The following is a 21707-nucleotide window of genomic DNA, read 5'->3' as shown; positions in this document are numbered from 1 at the left end:
AGGCAGTCACGTCCAGCCCTTCCAGTAGCGCCCTGGTAATAACGGTTCAGTGTGGAAATCTGCGTGAAGCCAGGAGTGAAGACGGCACGGCCCCTGGCCTCTGCCCATTGAGGGTGCCCTGTGCTGCACGAGAGAGTGACCTGAACACGAAACCGTCACCCTCTGTCCTTCCCACACACCCACACTGTCATCCTGACCACGTAACGCGTGCGCTCGGGCATTCCGGACGTGCCTGGGAGCTCAGATAGCTGAGGTTTTCTGTACTTTTATTTAAATCTAGCTTTAGTGTATTAGCATCAGAGAGTTCAGCCTGTACGATCTCTGCTTTTTTGAAATGCGTTAAATTTTCCTTTGTGGCCATTTTCATAGTTGATTTTTATAAATATTCGATTGACACATAAGAAAAATACAGATTCTCTATTAGAAGGATGTAAGTTTTTCTGCTTATTTATTCAACAAGGTTTGGCGGTTATATTATTTAATTCTTCCACATCCTTACTTGTTTAGAATTGTTAAATTTGAAGAGACTTATAAAAATCTCCCACAATATTTGTATTTTTGACAAATTCTCTTTAAGTTTCCAGCAGATTTTGTCTCATATATCTAGCTGAATAGAGGCTAATGCGTGGTTATATTTTCTTTGTAAATTGTCTTCTGGGGGCTTCCCTGGTGGCGCAGTGGTTAAGAACCCACCTGCCAATGCAGGAGACACGGGTTCAAGCCCTGGTCTGGGAAGATCCCACATGCCGTGGAGCCACTAAGCCCGTGCGTCACAACTACTGAGCCTGTGCTCTAAAGCCCATGAGCTACAACTGCTGAGCCCATGTGCCACAACTACTAAAACCCACACACCTAGAGCCCATGCTCTGCAACAAAGAGAAGCCACCGCACCGCAATGAGAAGCCCGCGTACTGCAATGAAGAGGAGCCCCCGCTCGCCACCACAACTAGAGAAAGCCTGCACACAGCAATGAAGACCCAAAGCAGCCAAAAAATAAATTTAAAAAAAAAATTGTCTTCTGCACTTTTATGTTAATTACCGTTTTAACCTAAAATTTCACTGTCATCTATTAACATGGTCACTCTTTTGTTTGCACATCCCACTGTGGTGGTTTTTCTGGTGGGTGCCCTGTGAATAACTAGCTCACCCACCGTGCCAACCCCACGCCTTCTGCCAGTGAGTTCAGCCTTTTTCTAAAGGATTTTTTTTTTTTTTTTTCGGTATGCGGGTCTCTCACTGTTGTGGCCTCTCCCGTTGCGGAGCACAGGCTTCGGACGCACAGGCTCAGAGGCCATGGCTCAGGGGCCCAGCCGCTCCGCGGCACGTGGGATCCTCCCGGACCGGGGCACGAACCCGCGTCCCCTGCATCGGCAGGTGGAGTCTCAACCACTGCGCCACCAGGGAAGCCCTCTAAAGGATTTTTTTACGTGGTATTAGAAAACTGTAGTTTTTGTTGATGATAGGAGGGGGTCGTTGGAATCTTATTCCCTTTTGTGACAGAATATCCATTCTCAGACTAAGACCTGGTGTCAGGGGTCCTCCTCACTTTGAAACTACTGAGGACCACAAAGAGATTTGCTTATGTGGGTTTTGTCTATTAATATTTACCATATGGAAGTTAAATAAGTTTTTAAAAAATTTCTCGATTTAAAAATAAAGAGTGCCTGTGTCCTCCCATGCCCATCTTCGCAGCGTCTGCCGTGGTGGAAGATGGCGCGTTCTCAGGGCTGGATTCAGCGTGTGCAGCATCCTCGTGGGGCCCCGGGACCCTGCACTGTACACGAGCGAGGCGGCAGTGGTGCCAGGGAAGTAGCTTAGATCTGGGGGTCCCGGGGGCTCCCTGGACGGCTCTCTGGCGGCCACGGCCCACGGGTTCCGCGCTCTCATTTTTCTTTGCGGAGCAGGAGAGGCATGTATTTGCATATTCTGGTCTGTTTCTCTCAGGTCCTGAGGGTCTTGAGAGCAGGGAGCCTGTCAGGGAAGGTTGGTTGTTACTTACTGCCCAGGGCCGGTGGCTCGGTCTGTTGGGTCAGCCCTGGGAGCCCCACCCCTTCCGGCTGTTGCTAGCAGTGAAGCTGGCCTCAGGTCTCTAATTTGGTTGTAAATGCAGGCAGGGGGAAAGGATCTGAGTCAGCGTTAAAGTGGTGCTGATTGTGATGCTGGTCGAACACAGAAGACGGAAGATGCTAACATTTTGCTTTGTGACGACCTAGAGGGTGGGAGGGAGACGCAAGAGGGAAGAGGTATGGGAACATATGTATAACTGATAAACTTTGTTATACAGCAGAAACTGACACACCATTGTAAAGCAATTATACTCCAATAAAGATGTTAAGAGAAAAAAAAAGATTGAGGAGCAAGGGGACTGACCTTGTAGCCTTGGGCTTCTCAGGTGTTCTCTGGCCAGGGCCCTGGAGTGTTATTTCTGTATTCACTGCAGTATAGGACACTTTTATGTAAATATACTGGAAGTTGCAGAATGATTTTTTTCCCAACAATCATCATGTGATTGTTGTATTTGTAATTTTTTTTAACTTCCACGGTCAACATGGCAATGTGAGTATGTGAGTTAGCACTTTCTTTTCTCCCTCTGGAAACTCACAGAGGCAGCTAGGAGGATTGAAAAGGAGGGATGGAAAATTCCTTTTTCAGAGAAATAGGCAGATGTAATTCACAGATTCTAAAATCTGTTTAAGGCTTACCCAAAGTGGCTCAAATTGGGCAGAAACAGTATGGGAAGAAGTGAATGGATGTGTCCAGGTGGCGGGGACTTGGCAGAGGCAGGTCTGGACCACACCACAGACACGTGTGGCCCAGGGCGAGGCCCGGCGCGGGCGGCGGAAGTTACAGGACGTGAGGGGACGCGGGGAAGTGGCTGACACGGGACTCCTGAGACCCAGTTTATACAGAGGGGTGGGCCATGGGTTCACCGAGGACTGATACTGATGAGCCGTGTTTGTGACAACCAGCTTTCCCCGGAGCAGCAGAGGGGAGGGGAGAGCACTGGGACAGAGAAGCGGGAAGGCTGTCCCGTCCTTCCCAGGCCTTCCCCGCCGGATGCCGGCATGGGGGCCGGTGTCGGGGGCTGAGAGCAGCCGAGCCACTGACGGAGCGGGAGCCTGGGACGGGCAGCAGCTGTGGGAGGGGCAGGTGTGATGTGAGGCTGTCGGGGAGGGTCCGGCTCGGCTCCTGTGAGGCTGGGACGTTCAGAGGAGAGGGCACAGCAGGGCGCTGGGTGGACCCTTAAAGATGTGCCGTCGTGGGGAGGGTGTCACGGCCTGCAGCCTGTGCTCTCCTTCCCTGTCACTTGGGGGCGTTTCCCTTCAGAGGTGATGCTCACCTGTAACCCCTCCCCCCACAGCTATTGCAGCTGATCGCAAAGTCCCAGCTGACCTCGCTGAGCGGTGTGGCCCAGAAGAACTACTTCAACGTTCTGGATAAAATCGTTCAAAAAGGTAAGGTGATGACTGATATTTTTAATAATCTAAATCTTAATTAGAAATTCGGTACAAGGAGATTGGATTTTTCTTTTATTTCCCCCCAGTGTTAATGGTGTCAGGGCAAGGGCAAGGGCTCGGGTTGGCTGCTCAGTTCTTCATGTTATTGTTGTTCTTTAAAAGGTGCTTTTGCATACAGAAGAACATACTGTAATGAGAAAGATAATTTTTTTGTTGTTTTGGGGCCACACTGCGTGGCATGTGGGATCTTAGTTCCCCAATTAGGGATCAGACCCATGCCCCCTGCAGTGCAAGCGCAGCGTCTTAACTGCTGGACCACCAGGGAAGTCCCAGAGAAAGGTAATTAATCCCTGAGTTTTAAAAAGACACGTACTGTTTCATGGGTAACTAGTCACAGCTCACCTTAGCTGTGTAGTGTTTCTATAATTAACAAGGTTCTGACTTAGTTCTTAGGCATCAGATAAGCCTGTAATTTTAATTCAATGTTTGTCCTGATTAGTTAGTGGCCAGTAATACACAGAACTTTGAGTTTATGCATATATATGCCATTTTAAATATCCATTCTCATGATTAAGTATAAAAGGAAACAGAGACTGACAGGTTTAAAGGCAAAACTGTAGACTCAACCAAAAATACATTATCAGACAATATTTTGAAGTTTTAAAATCTCATCACACTTGTGATATCTCAGAAATGCCACTTTGGAGTTGCAGTGAAATTAGAGCATAATTTTTTATTGTGGTTAAATATACATAAAATTTACCATCTTAGCCACTCTTAAGTGCACAGCTCAGTGGCGTTAGGTACATTCACATCATTGTGCAACAATCGCCACCATCATCTGCAGAGCTCACCTTGCAGAGCTGACACTCTGTCCCCATAAACACCAACCAGCACGACCCTCCCCCCACTGCCCAGCCCCTGGGGCCCACCGTCTACCTCCTGTCTCTGTGAATTTGACTATTCTAAGGACCTCATATAAGGAGAATCACACAATACTTGTTCATTTGTGGCTGGTTCTTATTTTTTGGCGGTATGTGGGCCTCTCCCATTGCGGAGCACAGGCTCCAGACGCGCAGGCTCAGCGGCCATGGCTCACGGGCCCAGCCGCTCCGCGGCATGTGGAATCTTCCCAGACCAGGGCACAAACCCATGTCCCCTGCATCGGCAGGCGGACTCTCAACTACTGCGCCACCAGGGAAACCCTGTGGCTGGTTCTTATCATAAGGCCTTCAAGTTTCATCCATGTTGTAGCACATCAGAATTTCCTTCCTCTTTAAGGCTGAGTAATATTCCATCGTGTGTATATATCACACTCTGCATATCTGTGTTATCTGTTAATGGGCCCTTGGGCTGTGAAAGCAGGTCATTCTTAACAGCGGGGCTTGACTGTATCAGTGCATTGTTTTTGTTTTTGTTCCAGTTCTCGATGACCACCAAAACCCTCGCCTAATCAAAGATCTTCTCCAAGACCTAAGCTCTACTCTTTGCATTCTCATTAGAGGAGTGGGGAAGTCCGTTCTGGTGGGAAATATCAACATTTGGGTTTGCCGGTTAGAAACTATTCTCAACTGGCAACAACAGCTACAGAATCTTCAGATGACTGAGGTATGCATTTCTTGGCCTACAAGTGAGTACGCTCTGTTTTTCTATTACGAACACTGTTGTTACTTCTAAGCGTATGTGAAAGACTATTACAGCTTTCCCAAAGGTTTTTTTCCTTTACATTTCATAAATATTAAACTGTTGTAAGATGGATTAAGACCAGAAGACCCTTTAATGGGTTATAGGTGTCATTGGAAAGATGGTGGGGATGGTAATTATTAAAAAGAGCTGATCCTGTGGATGATGAGGTGGTGAATTAATTTACCTTTATAGGCGATTAGGTATTTCAGGCTAAAATAACGTTCAATGAATTAAGGCTAAATTGTATAGTAGTGACTCTGTTCATCTGCTGTTGCTTCTCTAGGGTTGGTGTGTTGTATGTTGCATGGTGTGTACATGTGTTTATAGTTCAAAAGGAGCATGCAGATCACTCCAGTTGTTCTGATGTTTTTTGTTTATTCTGGTAACTAGTTTCATCAAGAAAAATGTTGACCCTGTTGACTAAAGTAAGTGTTTTAGGTTGTGTTTTATTTATCTCTGGTTGCTTTCAAAGGTGGCCCTGGAACACCGTAACTTTGGGCCATTTATTTGCTATCTAAACGTGGGATTTACAAAGAGCAATGATTTCCTAATTAAGGCCCTGCAGTTACAAGGGACGATCTAACATCCAGTGTCCAGGCGGCCTTGATGTGAGCGCCGCACAGACCCCACCTCGTTCCCACGGGCAGGGGCTTGGGCTGTGAGGGCCACCTGCCTGAAGACACATGCACCTGGGGTGTGTCTACTATCCAGGCCTTGATAGACGTGGCCAGGTGCCACGTCCCCTAGTAGCTGACGCGTGGTGACGCCTCGTCAGCTGGCGAACTCGGGGAGCGTGGGTGTCAGTGGTCGGGATCCCCAGGGAAGGGAATGCTTGTCGCGCAGGTCCAGGCAGGGCCGCTGCTGGGCGTTATCTGGAGAGAAGTGGGGAGGAAGGAGGGGCGGGCCGCCTTCCCGTCGCCTGGGCCTCAGACGTCAGCGTGAGCGCCGCGCTCCCGCGCCTTCTCACTGGAGTAAGTGCGCGCGTCCTCCCAGCAGGTGGACAGCGGCCTGACGCTCAGCGACCTTCCCGTGCACATGCTCAGCAACATCCTGTACAGGCTCTCGGATGGGTGGGACATCGTCACTCTGGGTCAGGTGACCCCGACGCTGTCCGCGCTTAGCGAGGACCGGCGGCTGTGGAAGAAGCTCTGCCAGTACCACTTTGGCGAGAAGCAGGTGAGCACGGGCTCCGGCCCCCGCGGCCAGGCCTGGCCACTTCGGGGAATGGACTAGAATCACTTACGGGAAAGCTTGTTCTTCATGTTGAGAAAGAGCTGTGATTCTAAACACAGCCCAGAACAGAGAAGCAGAACAAGAGCAGGTTCTTCCCGTCGGGGACGGGCCCCTCGTCTTTCTCGTAACTCGAGGCCTCTCTCCGGGTGGTGTGTCACCTCTGAGATCATGGGTGGCCATCCGCTCCCGGCACCCCTGTCCTCCCAGGACCGGGACTAGCCACGGGGACCGGCGGATTCCTGTGTGTCCCCCTCATCGTCGCCCCCTCCTCATCCCCTGCCCCGTGTTGTTTCTGGAGGGAAGCACCGACAGCTGGGCGTCCACGACACGCACGGCAGCGTGAAGGGCAGGGGACAGTCTCGGACGAGCCAGGATGCGATCCTGCCCCAGGGGCTCCTCGCCGAGGGGACAGACGTCACGTGTCTCTTCAGACACAGGCTCGGGGGACGTGTGGGGTCACGTGCCTGTCCCCCAGGTGGACACGGCCATCCCGGAGGGCATGGCGGGCAGGGGTGTCCTGGCGACGAGCAGGTTCAGGCCCTGAAACGGAGGAGTGCGTGCTGGCGGGGGTGAGGCTGGGCGCGGCCAGGCCACGGGGCCACCGTGGTTCCCCGTCTCGGGGCGGGGTGGGGGACGGCGCCCTGGAGTGGAGTCTAATGTTCTGAGGAACCGAGAAGCTGTCTCTCAAAGTCTCTGCCCCATCGGGCAGCCCCCGACTGCTCCACGTCCTCGTCCCCACCTGTTGTTACTCTTGAGTGTTTGGTCACAGCCTCACGGGGGGTGTGAGGTGCTGCCTCCTCCCATCCCTGATGCCTGAGGTGCTGAGCATCTTTTCATGTGCTTGTTGCCCATTTGTATGTCTTTTCAAGTCCTCTGCCCATTTTGTATTTGGATTGTCTTTTCTGGTACCGAGTTTTCTTTTTGTGTTCTAGTTACAAGTCCCTGGCAGATACATGATGTATGTAACTTATTTTTAGCTTAATAGTATGTCGTGGACATCATTCCAGATCAGAACCTTTAAGTCCGTTTAACAGTTGCATGGTATTCCATTGTACAGACTGAATTATATTTGAAATTTAATTGCAAATAATTGAATGTTTCATGCAGTATATTACTTTTAAAATTGTTATGCTATGAAAACCATCTGATTCTGAACAGAATTTTGTTTGTCTAGTTTTGTAGACACTTGATCCTTTCAGAAAAAGGTCATATCGAATGGAAGTTGATGTATTTTGCGCTTCAGAAACATTACCCCACTAAGGAACAGTATGGAGACACGCTGCACTTTTGTCGGCACTGCAGCATCCTCTTTTGGAAGGTAAACATTTCAGATGTACTCTTGGAGTTTGAGGATTAAAATTTGGAGAAACAAACTATTCACCTAACGGTAATGGTTTTTAAAAAAAAAAAAAGGCAACTTGTATTTGTGATAAGATAATGATGTATCACCAAGGACTGGGGCGGGGGAACAGGTTCACAAAAGTAGAACAACTTGCGGTTGGACCTGAACGTCGGGCCACCCACCCCGCCGCCTTGCACTGTGGTAGCAGGTGGGGGCCTGTCCCCGAGGGCGGTGAGCGCGCTGGCTGGTGCCTCGGCCCGAGTCCTGGTGGGGCTACTTTCTGCTGTTGTTGAGGCTCAGTCTGAGATGAGGCTCAGGATCCCCCACCCTCTTCTGGAAGCCGAGGGGGACCCCTCACCTGTCCTCTACACTTGGCCTTAGCCTCCACTGTTGGGACCCCTGAAGACGGCGCCTCCAGGGGGCTTCTCCTCACAGCCCTGTGCCTGGAGCAGAGGCGAGGCCCACGAAGGTGCCCGGGTCTCTCATGTGTTCGAGCCACACGTAGCAAGTCTGGTCCTCGGTGCAGACTGAGCCGTGTCCGCAGTTGTCTGGGCCCATCCCCTCCCTCTCTGGCTCCCTTACTCTCCTGTCCAGATGCTGATAAAAACAAGTTTCCAGGGCGGGGGAGTGGGGTGCTTCCGTGCACCTCCTCTCAGTAAAATCATTTCCATAGTTTGCCTTGAGTTTGAATTTGCTTATTAACGTTGTGAAATTTCACTAGGGAGAAAAGTGGCGAAACTGGCAGACGGTCTGCGCCTGCCCCTCCGTGTCCTTGGGTGTGGCTGCAGGGCCACAGGCCTTCCGCCTGGTCAGCACCTTGGCTCTTTGTGTATTTCTTTTGCTCTTCGTTTATCTGTAATTTGTTGCATGGATTACATGGCAGACTGTAAACTGTTGGAAGAGAAATGACTACTTTAAATTGTTTTCATTTCAGATTATATCCGTGGTAATGTGGCTCTTTTTTAACTATAACCCGTGGTTTTGGGGTGAGAGTCCCTGTGTCAACAGAGCTTTACCTCCTGTGCTGCAGGCGAGCAGGTCTTGCTGTCCCCACTCATGACCAGCAGGAGGTCACGTTATTGGTAATTTGTTGTTTTGTATTCTAGTGTAGCTTTTCCCACACAATTAAAAAGGAGAAACGTGTTACGTGGCTGCAGTGGCTGTTGTGTGGAACCTTGTTCCTCTGGGGCGGGGGCACGTCGCGCTCCTTCTCGCCGGTGTGCCGGCGGCGTTCCGCGGGGACGCGGGCGAATCAGCGGGATGACAGTACATGGAGCGGAGCCCTTATTGTGTGCCCTTGGTCCCGATCCCAGGGGTAGAAGCGCACACCCGGGCAGGTGCCCGTGGAAAACACGTGAGGAGGCATCTTCACGGCTGAGTCAGAGCAGATGAGACCGTCTGGTTGCTGCTCTGAACTGGCGCTCCTCCCCAGGGTTTTCTGTTCTCCTGAGCAGACCGCTTTATCCCAGAGAGAGACTGGGAGGAGCGGTGTTTCTTCCTGGGGCGGAAGTCTCCGCCCTTGCGTGTGACGGGTGTTTCTCTAAGAATGCCGTTGCAGAGTGTGGGAGCCCTGTCTCCGAAGTAGTGAACAGAGAAGCACCCTCCTTAGGCTCCCTGTTGTTGGTGTAAGAATGTGCTGCTGAGGCATCGAGAAGCACGGAAGTTCTGGATTTTTTAAAATTGAGAGGTGATTTTTTTTTAGGTTTCCAGAAGAATTGGCCTGCAGATTCTTTTGTTTATGAAAATTCAGAACAAGTGTCTCCTGCTGGTCTTTTGGTTCTGCAATGTTCAGTCTTGCCTTGAAGGCTGAGCACCTCGATGTCCATGCAGCCTCAGGCCTCAGGGCCTGGCTCAGTCCACCCATGGAGTCACATTGCAGCTTTTTCTCCTAGAGGCCATTCCAACTTTATTCTGAATCTGTGGGTGGAAATTTAAAAAAAAAAAAAAAAAAAAAAAAAAAGATGAGTCTCTGGAATTTCTGGTGGAAACTGCTGGCAGTGTCAGCTCCCGAGGAAGGCCCCCTGCGTTGCCCCAGCTGACCGGACTCTCCCCTCAGCTCGTTCCGCACCATCCCGTGGCCTCACCCCAGTTCCCAGCCTCATGGAGCCTCCTGTCAGGGCAGACCTGCCATGCGGAGTCGTGAAGGTTAAGCAGTGGGGGCTGGTGCTCAGAAGTGGCCCCCGCGCTTTGACTCACCTTCGCCAGCACTTTCTGCTGATGGGGAGACGGCAGCGTGACACCGTCAGATGCCGCCGGGTGCTGGTGGGGACCCGCCGTGGTCCGGCTCCTGCACGCTGCCAGACTTGTCCTCTTCCGCCCACGTGGGCCTGGGCTCTGACCTCTCACCTCTCAGCTGCCCCAGCCGTCCTGTCTGTTCTGGCTTCACTCTCTGGAGTCTGGGGGTTAGTTTTCTACCTGCCTTTGTGGGAACTCCTCCAAAGTGAAAGGAGGGGAAATACTGGGCTTAAGAACTGTGCACCACGGTCCTGGAGTCACTGAGCCGAGTCACCCGGGTGAGCGCAGGTGCCCGGCTCGGGGTCTGGCTTCCGTGGGGCGGCCCTCCCAGGTCGCTGAGTAGTGACGCGAGACCGCTGTGTTCCTTCCACCTGCCCATCCTCCAGCTGAGTTTCTCGACTTCATGGAACTTCGGTCAACACTGGGGGTTGGGTGAGTTGGAAGCCGGACAGGATGAGTCCAGTTAAAGGCTGGGAATCAGGACCCCGTGTCCTGTTTTGTCTCGGCGTGTCCACTGCCAGGTCCACACTGTGGGTCTGTGGCCGGAGCAGGGAGGCTGCTGGCCCCAGCCCACACTGATGGGGGCTGCGCCAGCCCCCGTCTCCGGCGAGGGTGAGGAAGCCGGGCCAGGTGGCCGGGCCGGCAAGAGGCGAGAGCGGCAGGTTGGTGCTGACCTCGAGCTGAAAACCGTGGATGAGCAGGAGTCCGCGCGGGAGCCGGGCTCGGGGGCGCCTGGGCTCACATGGAATCTGGCTCGCGCGCTGAATTCCACGGAGTTGACTCTCAGACAGTGAAGAGGGAATGAGGGAGCTTCCGAGAAACCTGCCATAAATTTTTTTTTTTTTTTTTTTTGCTGTACGCAGGCCTCTCACTGCTGTGGCCTCTCCCGTTGCGGAGCACAGGCTCTGGACGCGCAGGCGCAGCGGCCACAGCTCACGGGCCCAGCCGCTCCGCGGCACGTGGGATCTTCCCGGACCGGGGCACGAACCCGTGTCCCCTGCACCGGCAGGCGGACTCTCAACCACTGCGCCGCCAGGGAAGCCCGTGCCATAAATATTTGCAGTGTAAACCGTACGCGTCAGGGTCGCTCTGCGCACTTTCAGTGAACAGTTCCGACAATTATTTAGCTCTGCAGCCTCATCAGTTGTCAGTCCGAGACTCGAGGAAGTGGAAACTGTGGCAGTGTCCCAGATGGCCTGCGGGTGCTGTGGCCCTTCAGGTGCTGGATGGTGCCTCTGATTCAGCTACCCGATGATTTTAGCCATTTTCGTAAATAATACGCGTCCAGCCTAAATGCTAAGTACAGTCTGGCTTTTCCTAATAACCCTGTTTTCCCTTTTTTCCTCCCTTCTCTGCACTCCTTCCTGACCCTTTCTCCGCCGTCTCCAAGGACTGCCGCCTTGCTTTATTACTCGAGGTACCTCCTGCTCCGCCCGCGTCTGCGCGCGTCCCCAGGAGGCCGGTGCCCCTCAGGCCGCACCCTCTGCTCATGTGCGACTGGCCTGCTTGCTTCGCCATGACCGGGGGGTCCCATGAGCTGCCCTGTAGACCAGAGGGAGGGTGTAGACTTGGCCGCCAGGTCCTCGGCCTAACTGGCCTCCAGTCCCGAGGCTGCTTTGTCTCCTGACCTGAGCCCCGTTTCTGCTGCGGGACGCAGTGCTGGGCCCTTGGGTGAGTGGGGGGTGGTGGTGCCGAGAACAGGTCCTGGGGTGGACCCTGACCCTCGGCGGGAGGGGAGGAGCGCGGCCAGGACGGGGGCGCAGAGCCCAGGGCTCCCTCTGGGGCCCCAACTCAGGGCGGCCCGTCTCCGCATCCACTGGAGCGGGAATTCCTTCGGGAAGTCTCTCCCCTGGGGAGCCGCGTGGCTGCCTTCGTTTTTGTAGTTCTCATCGCTTGCTGTCCACGCACCTTTGTGGTGGGGTCCGGGGCGCGTTTAAACAAGCAGCTGGCGACTTCTGAGCTGCGTTCCCTCCAGAAACGCGCCCTGTATGGTAACGACCCACTCCTCCCGCAGGACTCGGGCCACCCCTGCACGGCCACTGACCCCGACAGCTGCTTCACGCCCGTGTCCCCGCAGCACTTCATCGACCTCTTCAAGTTCTAAGGGCCCTGCTGCGCTGTGGCCTGGGCAGCGTGGTAGGACGTGTCCTCCGTGACTGAGCCGTGACCTGGTGCCCAGGCTGGAGGGCGTGGAGAACTGCCCTGGCGCCTGCGGGCAGGAACACCTGTTGTTTCCACCTTTGAAGCGGGATCGGGGAACCCAAGGAGAATCATTTCTACTTCCTTCTTTAAAAAATTCTTTTCTTCTCCGCGCATTAAAATGGGCAACTTTGCATGTTTGTGAATGTGGTTCAAAGAGAGTATTTTCAGCACCACATTCTGTGCTGAACTGACACTAACAGCCAAGCATACGCTTCTTAATTGTCAAATGATAGTTTCCTGATTTTGTAGTGATTGGGGGCGGGGATAGGTCATTGATCCTTGTAAGGACATTGTGCAGACTATTTATTTTTCTTGAGATGTATTTTAACTGTATTGGTCGTGTCCATGTGAATCCTCTTGGATACAGAAGGAACCCAGGGAAGTATGTGCATGTCGTCTGAGTGCTCAGCGTTGGGTTGTGAATTGTGCAGACATCCGAGACCCACAGAGGCGTGAGTCTGGGGCTGTGGTCCTGGGCTCACGGCCCGATGCTGGCAGGCAGGCACCCTGACCCGGGGGCCAGCCCAGTGTGACCTGCACTGTACTGCTCTGAATCCCCTTTTGCAGGCAAAGTAATAAATCATGTTTATCTACCGATTTTAACTTCCTCAGTTTTGCATCTTACTGAAGGAAGTAGTATCAATGATTTTGATATCATTTATTGAAACCTTTCAAAGATTGTTTTATTTTAAAAATATTGCATGTACATTTTAGAAAATTTTGAAAATAAAGGTTTATAAAAGAATGAAACTTGCATATAACCCTGCCACCCAGGGATAGCTGTGCTTGCCAGAAGGAATGCAGGAATGGCCCCGGTGGGTGTAGGGGAGACTGAACAGGGTCAAGGACCCAAGCAAGGTCATTTCTACTTCCTTCTTAGCACATGGAAATTTGCTGTTTTGCATATTTGTAAATAAAGAGTCTGTATTTTCACTACATTCTGTGCTGAACTGACACAGCCAAGACTATGCTTAATTGTCAAATGATAGTTTCCCTCTGTGTGTATTGGGTGAAAGCTTTCATAAAACCGTAAACATCACATATACTGTTTTCATTTTATAACCAGCCACTTTTTCAAAAGTGTTTGTGAAAAATACGGTTTTTCCTGGTGACGTGGTACCACACAGCTGGGACAGATCACTTCGTGATCAGCATCACCACGTGTGCACTTTTGTGCATCTGACGATCTCCTACGATAAACGAGAAGCAGAACCAGGGAGACGAGTCAGTTGTTTGTAAGGATGTTTCCAGAGCACTGGCGAGGATGGAAGGCAGCATCTTTCTCCCCCGAAGATGGACGTGAAGAGGCTGTGAGGTAGGACATGTCTTCTGAAAGGTTACTGGCGAGTTGTTTCTGTATTTTTTTTTAATATATAAATTTATTTATTTATTTTTGGCTGCGTTGGGTCTTCGTTGCTGCGCGCAGGCTTTCTCTAGTTAAGGCGAGCGGGGGCTACTCTTTGTTGCGGTGCACGTGCTTCTCATTCTGGTGGCTTCTCTTGTTGCGGAGGACGGGCTCTAGGCATGCAGGCTTCAGTAGCTGTGGAATGCGGGCTCAGTAGTTGTGGCTCGCGGGCTCTAGAGCGCAGGCTCCGCAGTTGTGGTGCTCGAGCTTAGCTGCTCTGCGGAATGTGGCATCTTCCCCGACCAGAGCTCGAACCCGTGTCCCCTGCGTTGGCAGGCGGGTTCTTAACCACTGCGCCACTAGGGAAGCCCTGTATTTTGTTTTGCTTTGGCAAATTACCTAATTGTGTTCTTTGCCTGTTTTACTTTTGGGGTGTTGGTCTTTTTTGTATTAGTTTCTTCTTAGGAGGACATTAACCTCTTGAAGTGAGTTCTTTTCCCCAGATAACACTAAAAGTCTTGGGAGAAGAGTCCAGCTGTTCCCCTCTATTAATTAGCCCGTTTCCAGAGGCAGCAGATGTGCTTGGACCCAAAACTGCACACAGGCATTGGCAAAACCTATAGCAGGTGTGCCTGAGGCCCGCAGCGCTGGGAGGGGGCGTGAGTGGGAGACATTTGGGGGCAGGCAGAGAGTTCCAGGCACACAGTTCCCGGGCCCTGATCACTCATTTACGGAAGATCAGATGACGGACGTGCACAGGAAGAGAGGGGTCGTCGTCCTGAGCAGCAGGTTCGTGTGGCATTTCTGAGTGTGGCTCCACCAGAGGGCTCACCAGACTTGGGCTGCACGGCGTCACTCCCCGCGATGCGTCATCTGCACGCCCTCTATCCTCTCAGGACGGCCAGGAGTGGGCCCAGAGCCGCCCCTGCGGGAACGGCCACCCCCAGGAAGCGGCGTCTGGAAGTCTGTGGCGTCTTCCTTTGCCTTGAGGTACATTTTCTCACCCGCGTTATGACTCCTGGGTCAGGAGGAGCCACACGAGGTTCTGCAGCAGGTCCAGGTGCTGGCCTGGGAGTTTCATGGCATCTGTTGTGCGTTTGCTCAGGGCTGTCCCTGGAGAGCCATGTCTCCTTTAGGGACAGTATTGAAGGATTTGACGTTATTTCTGCTGTAAATGCTGCTTTTAGAATCATATAGATTCCAACAAACATACAGAATCAAACAAAATGCCCACGTAAGGTGTTTGTGTACTGATTTTGTGTCCTGTAACTTTGCTGAAATCACTAATTAAACCTAGTGGTATTTTTTGTAGATTCCTTAGGACGTGGATATACATCGTGTCCTCTGCAAACAGAGGTGGCTTTTCACCTTTTCTTCTTCCCTCCCTCCGTCCCTCCCTCTCTGCCCTCCTTCCCAGCTTTCCGGTCCGAGCCCCGTGCGCATGGGCGGCAGTGCACACACACCCTAGCGTGCTCCTGGGAGAGGCTCTCCACCCTTCGCCTGTGGGCGTGGTGCATGCTGGGCATCTCTGTGGACGCCTGTTTCAGGGTGAGGTGCTCCCTTCCAGCCTGGCTTTGTTGACGTGTTTGTTTGTTTTTTTTAAATCATGAAAGGGTGTTAGATTTTGTCAAGTGCTCTTTCTGCGTCTACAGAGGTGGTCGTGTACTGACTTTTGTATGTTGAACCAACCTTGCATTTTCAGACCAACGTCCCATGTGCTTTCCATACACGGTTGGTGAGTTTAGTTTGCTGGTTTTACTGAGCATTTTCACAAGAGAGATTAGCTTTGCTTTTCTGGTGAGTCTTTGTCTGGTTTTGGTATCAGGGTGAAAACAGCCTCCTAGAAGGGTCTTGCCTTGGGAGCATTCCCTCCCATTTTCTGGGAAGGGTTTGTGAAGAATTGGTGTGAGTCCTCCTTTAAGCATTAGGATAATTCCTTGGAAACTGAAGTTACCGAGGAGAAGCGTCTGTTTTCAGTTGAGTGACATCCTCCCTTTTGGAAAATCCTTTGCCTCTAACGGGATAGGGTAGTTTTGTCTTAGCTGAGACATATCTTGGTTAGAGCTCATTTTCTTCATCATGGGGCCTAACCTAGCAATAAACGGGCTGTAAACTTAATCTGCCGCTTTCCTCCGCAGTTAGAGAAGGAAGTGTGCTGAAAAACCATAGACGAAAAGGCAGAAGCTGTCTTGACTTACGACATTTCTTTCTTTGATTCACGGTGAGCAGATGCATTTGCTTCACTCCTCTCCCTTTCCTGTGTTCCCCACCAAATGCAGCATCACCCCCACCCAGTGAGATGCCCAAGGATCTGCAAGCCTGGGAGGGAAAACCCTGGGGGAGCCAGTGATTTCCTGCTGCCAACACCTGCTCGGCCGAAAGCCCCGACATCCACTTCCTTCTCAGCTCGCACTCCCCTGCTCCTATCTGGGTGTGGTCATGTCTTCTGACCTCACTCCAGACGAGCTCTGCGTTTTGTCCCTTTTTGCAGAGGGAGCAGACCCTCACTTCTGGAGAACAGTATCCCCTGGGCGCCCCCCAGAATCCCAGCAGGGACTTGCCACGTGCACCTTCCCGACCCCCTGCTACGGCTGGTGCGGCGCGCTCCTTCCTGCCGCACAGGCGTGACTGCAGCACCCTCGCCAGCACCTTCTCGGTGTCATCGGCACACGCATCTCTCAGGTGTATTCCTGGGGGGCCTGCTGCCCTCCCCGTCCCCAGCACTGACTCGGGCCCACATGGAGAACAGAGGTGCTCAGAGCATAGCCACCTGAGGACGCGAGAGGGCTTTTCCTGTGCCTCTTGCTCAGGATGGCGAGATTCTCCACACACAGTGTTCTTCTGTGTCAGACAGGAGAGACACCTCCACTGTGTTGTTTTTATTATTTGGATAAAATTTTCACTTTTCTTTGATAGTCATTTGAGAAATTTGCACAGACGAGTGCAAGTAGCTTTTTACTATTTAATCTACATAGAAAATTCAAATGTCATTAAACATTTTTAATTGCAGTAAAATACACATAAAATTGCCATCGTAACCGTCTTTCAGTGTCCAGTCCAGTGGCATTAGGTACCTGCACATTGTTGTGCCAACACCACCACCATCATCTGCAGAACACTTTTTATCTCTGCAAACAGAAATTGTCCCCATTAAACACTAATTCCCTTTCCCCATCCTCCAGCCCCTGGCCCCCACCATCTACTTTGTCTCTATGGATCTGACTGCTGTAGACACACCATGTAACTGGAATCATGAAGTAGTTGTCTTTTCATCCGTGTTGTAGCATCGCTCAGGATTTCCTTCACTTGTGAGCTGAATAGTGTTCCACTGTGTGGTTGGACCACATTCTGTTTCTCTGTCTGCTGATGGGCACTTGGATTGCTTCCACCTTTGGGCTGCTGTGAACATGCTGTACAAATCTCTCTTCTAGATAAAGGTTTCGTTCCTTTTGAGTGTATACCCAGAAGTGGAATTGCTGGATCCTGTGGTAATTATATAGTTGATATTTTGAGGAACCACCATACTATTTTCCATGGTGGGAATGTAAAATGGTGCAGCCTCTAACAGTGCCCAGGGGCTCCAATTTCTCTACATCCTCACCAACACTTGTTATCTTGTGGGGTTGGGCTATTTTGTTTGTTTTTTATAGTAGTAGTTGTCCACATGGTTGGGAGGTGACATCTCATTATGGCTTTTTCATTTCCCTGATGAGAAGTGATGTTGAACATCTTCTCCTGTGCTCGTTGGCCGTTTATATGTCTTACTTGGGGAAATGTCTATTCAGGTCCTTTGCCCTCTTTTTGAGTTGTACGTGGCTTTGTTGAATATAGAAAGAACTACTACAACTCTGGACACTAAGTCCTTATCAGCTAGACGACTTGAAAATGTTCTCTCCGATTCCCTAGGTTGCCTTTTCACTCTGTTGATTGTGTCCTTGGATGCACAGAGGTTTTTAATTTTGATGTCCAATTTCTCTATTCTTTTTTTCTGATGCCTGCACATTTTGTGTCATATCCAGGAATTCATTGCCAAATCCAATGTCATGAAGCTTTCTCCCTATGTTTTCTTCTGAGTTTTATAGTTTTAATTTTTGCGTGTGGCATAATAAGGTAAGGATCCAACTTCGTTCGTTTGCATGTGGGTATGTGGTTTTCCCAGCAACATGTGTTGACTGTCCTTTCCCTACTGAACGGTTTTGGCACCCTTGTTGAAAATCGTTTGACCAAATATGCCATTATGACTTGGGTGGGGATTGTATTGACTCTATATATTGCTTTGGGTGGAAGTTTTCCAATCCATGAACATGGGATGTCTTCCATTTATTTGTCTTTTTCTTTCAGCCTTTTTCACTCAGTTCATTCCTAAGTGTTTTATTCTTTTTGTTGCCATTACAAATGGAATTTTCTTAATTTCCTCTTTGGATTTTTCATTGTTATTGTATAGAAATGCAACTGAACTGATGTTTGTATGTTGATTTTTTTTGTTGTTGTCTTCAGGATTTCCTACATGTAAGATCATGCCACCTGCAAACAGAAAATTTTAATACTTCCTTTCCAATTTGGATGATTTATTTCTTTTTCTTGCCCAGGTGGCTCTGTCTGGTGCAGACTTCCAATGTGTGTGGAACAGAAGTAGTGAGAGTGGGCATTTTGTCTTGTTCCTGATCTTAGAGGAAAGGCTTTCAGTCTTTCAGCATTGAGAGGATGTCAGCTGGGACTTTTTATATGGCTGTATAATGTTGGGGCAGTTTTCTTCTGTTCAGAATTAGTTGAGTATTTCCATCGTGAAAGGGTGTTGAATTTTGTCAACTGCTTTTTCTGCATCAGTTGAAATGATCATGTTTTTCCTTTGTTCTGTGTATAATAACGTGTATTAAATTGATCTAATGGTGGATATTGTCTCTTCTTGAAAGTGGGGTATTGGGGTCTCCTACTATAATATAGAGCTGGCTCTTCTTTCCTCAGTGTTTGCTTCATATGTTTAGAAGCTCTAATGTTTGTTCACGTATGTTTATGATTATTATATCTTCTTGGTAAATTCTCAACTTTTAAATTTAAACAACATGAAGATGATGAAATTATAGGATTATGGGATTTACTTTAACATAATTCTCTTGGTTGAGGCTAGGGGGTGACTAGAGATAAAACAAGATTGGCCAGGAGCTGAAAACTGTAGAGGGGGAAGGATGTGTACATGAAAGAGTTTTCACCAGGGTTCAGCAGATTTTCTGAGAGGAGGCATGTGTTAAGTATATTATTCTTTTAAGTTCTACCATTTGAAAATATAAACATTCTTAACTTGTACGCCATATAAGTAAGTACAGAGGGACAGCCACATTTGTCCACCAGGCTGTAGTGTCCCAACCCATGATTTATATAATTTTGTTTCTTCTTTTGGATATGTTTGATATTTTCCATTTAAAAAATGAGATGTTACTTTTTCAACATTTGTCGCCGTTTTTTAATCACAAAAGTAATGTATATTCACTGTAAATTTAAAGTTTTGTTAAAAAGCCAATATACAAAAAAAAGGAAAATGCGACCCATAATTCTACTTCAAGGTAATTACTTAAATTTTGATATCTTTCCAGTATTTTATCTCACATTGCCTTTTGAAGACCTGTAAGCACCCAAATTATGAAGTGAGAGAAACAGCGAAGTACTAGAATAGAGCTGTGTATCTCCTGGGGGAGAGCAATGCCCTCGTCTGGGTCCTGCTCACTGGTTCCCAAGGGAAACTGGTCTTCCAGACGCTTCTGCATGTTGAGCTTTGGAGATTTCTTACAGAACAAAAATTTTTGGCATCCTCCTGCTAGCTTACTGAGCCAGTTCTAAGTTTCTAGGGAGAAGAGAATTTTGAAACCCTAGCCTCTAAAGAAAAAAAATACTTCTCAAAAAGAAAACTCAAAGCAAATGATATTTTTCGCATCACCACCCCCTTCCAGATTTATTCAACTCTCTTGAAAGCTAAAATCCTACCCTGCCTTTATCACTAAATTCTGCAATTCTGAAAAGTCATGCTGAGACATTAACTTCTAGTTACATAAACTTGTCCACCACTTCACTGAGGCCAAAGACGCTGGAGGGAGACTGGCGACAAGAAGACAGATGACAGAGGCCTGGGACAGAATCAGAAACTTGGCCGATACCCAGAGAAAGGACTCTGAGTATCGGAACCCAGCACAAAGCGGTGGATTTGTACAGAAGCAAGTCCCCAGACACACATTCCTGCAGGAGGAGAGAGGCAGCTGCAGGCAGGTGAGGAGGGAGGGAACTTGTCATCCCCACGCCATTTCACACCTACCTCAGTATCGGCTGAGCCCCTGCAGCAGGCCAGGCACAATCCATACACCATGTCGTGGTCTTGAGGACAAAATTAAAAGCAGCTAAAAAGACCTTTTCCAGACAGTTGGGAAAACCTGACTGTATCTATGGGTATTGGATGATGTTAGGGAATGTTTAATTTTGTGAGGTGTGCCACTGACATAGTAGTTAGTTATGCTGGGGGAATAGCTTCGTTTTTAGAAATGCATGCTGTACACATTCAGGAGTGAAACGTCATGACGTCTGTAATTTACTTTTAATGGTAAATATATATCTCAGCCTTGAAATCGTTTATTAGGTAAACACATATGTGAAGCAAATAGGACACGTTCAGCAACTGGAATCTCAGTGGCTGAGTTGCCCACTGCACTGTTTTTACTTTTGCATAGATATTTTCCATAATAACAGTTTTTAAAAACTGAAATGCTTGTCACTTCCAAATTGAAATGTGCCAGGTTAATTATGAAAAATAACCACCACTTAGAGGTTTAGGTGTAATCTGGCCTCCCTTGCACATGCCTGCTGCTACCGGGCTCCGGAGCGGTACACGCTGTACAGAAAAAGCACAACTCTTAACACTCCCCCCCACACTGAGACCCGGGGGCCCCCAACTCCTCCGGACCCCCAGAGCGACCGAGGTGTGGGGACCCTTGTTCATAGCCGAGCATGGCCTTTACTGTCGTTAAAAGGAGAACGACTGTTTCACTGGGGATGGTTCTTCTCCTGGACGAGCTGTGAATGCACGGAAGCTGGGCGCTGGCTTCCTCACCATCGGGACCCTGGGTGGCTGACAGGTGCGGAAAGCATAGTCCAGGAGGAGCCCCTTTCCTTGAACCAGCCTCGCAGAGCCTCTAGATCTGGAGTAACTTCCCGCCCCGAGGCCCTGGCACCCCTGGCTGCCCCAGGATCGTCTCCCAAACTCGGCCAGCCTCTCAGCTTCCCGTCCGCCAGCAACACGGCCTCCTCACCCCACTGAATCCCATTCTCCGTCCGCTTCATGAAAACGTTTGCCCTGTGCATACGGGCAGGGGGCTTCACCCGTCTGAGAGGGACCTCCAGGTCGGGGGAACACCTGCCCAGACACCCCGCAGCCTCGCCTGGCCCTCACCACCGCATCCCACGCCAGCCACGCCTTCTGCGACGAGGGACAAACTGTGGCCTCCCGGGGTGTAAGCCAGCATTTAGACCCCATCCCTGTGAGTCTGAAGCCAGGCGCTGCACCCCCAACCAGTCCTGGGGACACGCCAGACCCCTAGGAACAGCAAGTGCCTCTGGCTTCCCCACCTGGATCTCAGCTCCTGGTCCAACGAGTGCCTGGGCACAAACACCCTCGGAGCCTCACTCCGATCATCCGCGAAACGGGCGCAGCGGCACCGCCTCCGGGAGCCCCGATGGGCGAGGTGCCCTGCAGGAGGCCGGGCGGCCACAGGGGGTGGAGTGGACGGCGCCCAAGACCCTTGCCCGACGCCAGGGTCTGAGGTCTCCTCCCTGTCCTCCCTCTGCGAGGCAGACGCACACACCACAGCCATGTGCCATCTCTCCCTTGCTGTTCTGTTTAAAGCCACCATTTCTAAATTCAGAATCTCTGCACGAAGGCTGGAGTCGCCACTTGGGAACTGGAACACAGGCGCTCGGTCAGAAAAGACGGCCTCTTCCTCACAGGGAAGAAGCCGATTTTCGGTTTATTCCCCCCATGGCTTCACTGCCAAGTCCCCATCTCATCTGTGCAGCTGGGGGGACTCGGGGGCCGCATCGTCCCTGCAGGCCACATCCCCACTCTCGGGAGGACTTGGGAGCCGTGCCCGGGTTATTGGTAGCCTTGGGTGCGGCCCCAACAACCGAGCGGGTCAGGGCCCCCCACGGGGCTGGCCCGGCCACACCT

General features: G+C 50.4%; 1 protein-coding gene across 6 annotated transcripts in view; it reads left to right on the top strand.

Annotated features, from left to right (window-relative positions):
• FBXO25 (F-box protein 25) overlaps positions 1–13092 on the top strand; it is a 48550-nt gene extending 35458 nt beyond the window's left edge. For 2 of the 6 annotated variants that reach the window (XM_067022647.1, XM_067022645.1), the window contains 6 exons: positions 3362–3455; positions 4882–5066; positions 6141–6320; positions 7552–7695; positions 11345–11371; positions 11969–13092. In XM_067022647.1, the coding sequence (XP_066878748.1) occupies positions 3362–3455; positions 4882–5066; positions 6141–6320; positions 7552–7695; positions 11345–11371; positions 11969–12058 (720 nt within the window). In that variant the 3' untranslated portion in view covers positions 12059–13092. Of the gene's footprint in view, positions 1–3361; positions 3456–4881; positions 5067–6137; positions 6321–7551; positions 7696–11344; positions 11372–11968 lie in introns of all 6 variants that reach the window. The other 4 variants (XM_059049564.2, XM_067022648.1, XM_067022649.1 and 1 more) reach the window with 4 other exon arrangements.
• The last annotated feature ends 8615 nt before the right edge of the window (positions 13093–21707 follow it).

Source organism: Kogia breviceps, chromosome 20 (genome assembly GCF_026419965.1).
Source record: "Kogia breviceps isolate mKogBre1 chromosome 20, mKogBre1 haplotype 1, whole genome shotgun sequence".
NCBI classification, from domain to species: domain Eukaryota; kingdom Metazoa; phylum Chordata; class Mammalia; order Artiodactyla; family Physeteridae; genus Kogia; species Kogia breviceps.
The sequence above is the reverse complement of the archived record's forward strand: the minus strand, read 5'-3'. Positions and strand labels throughout refer to the sequence as shown.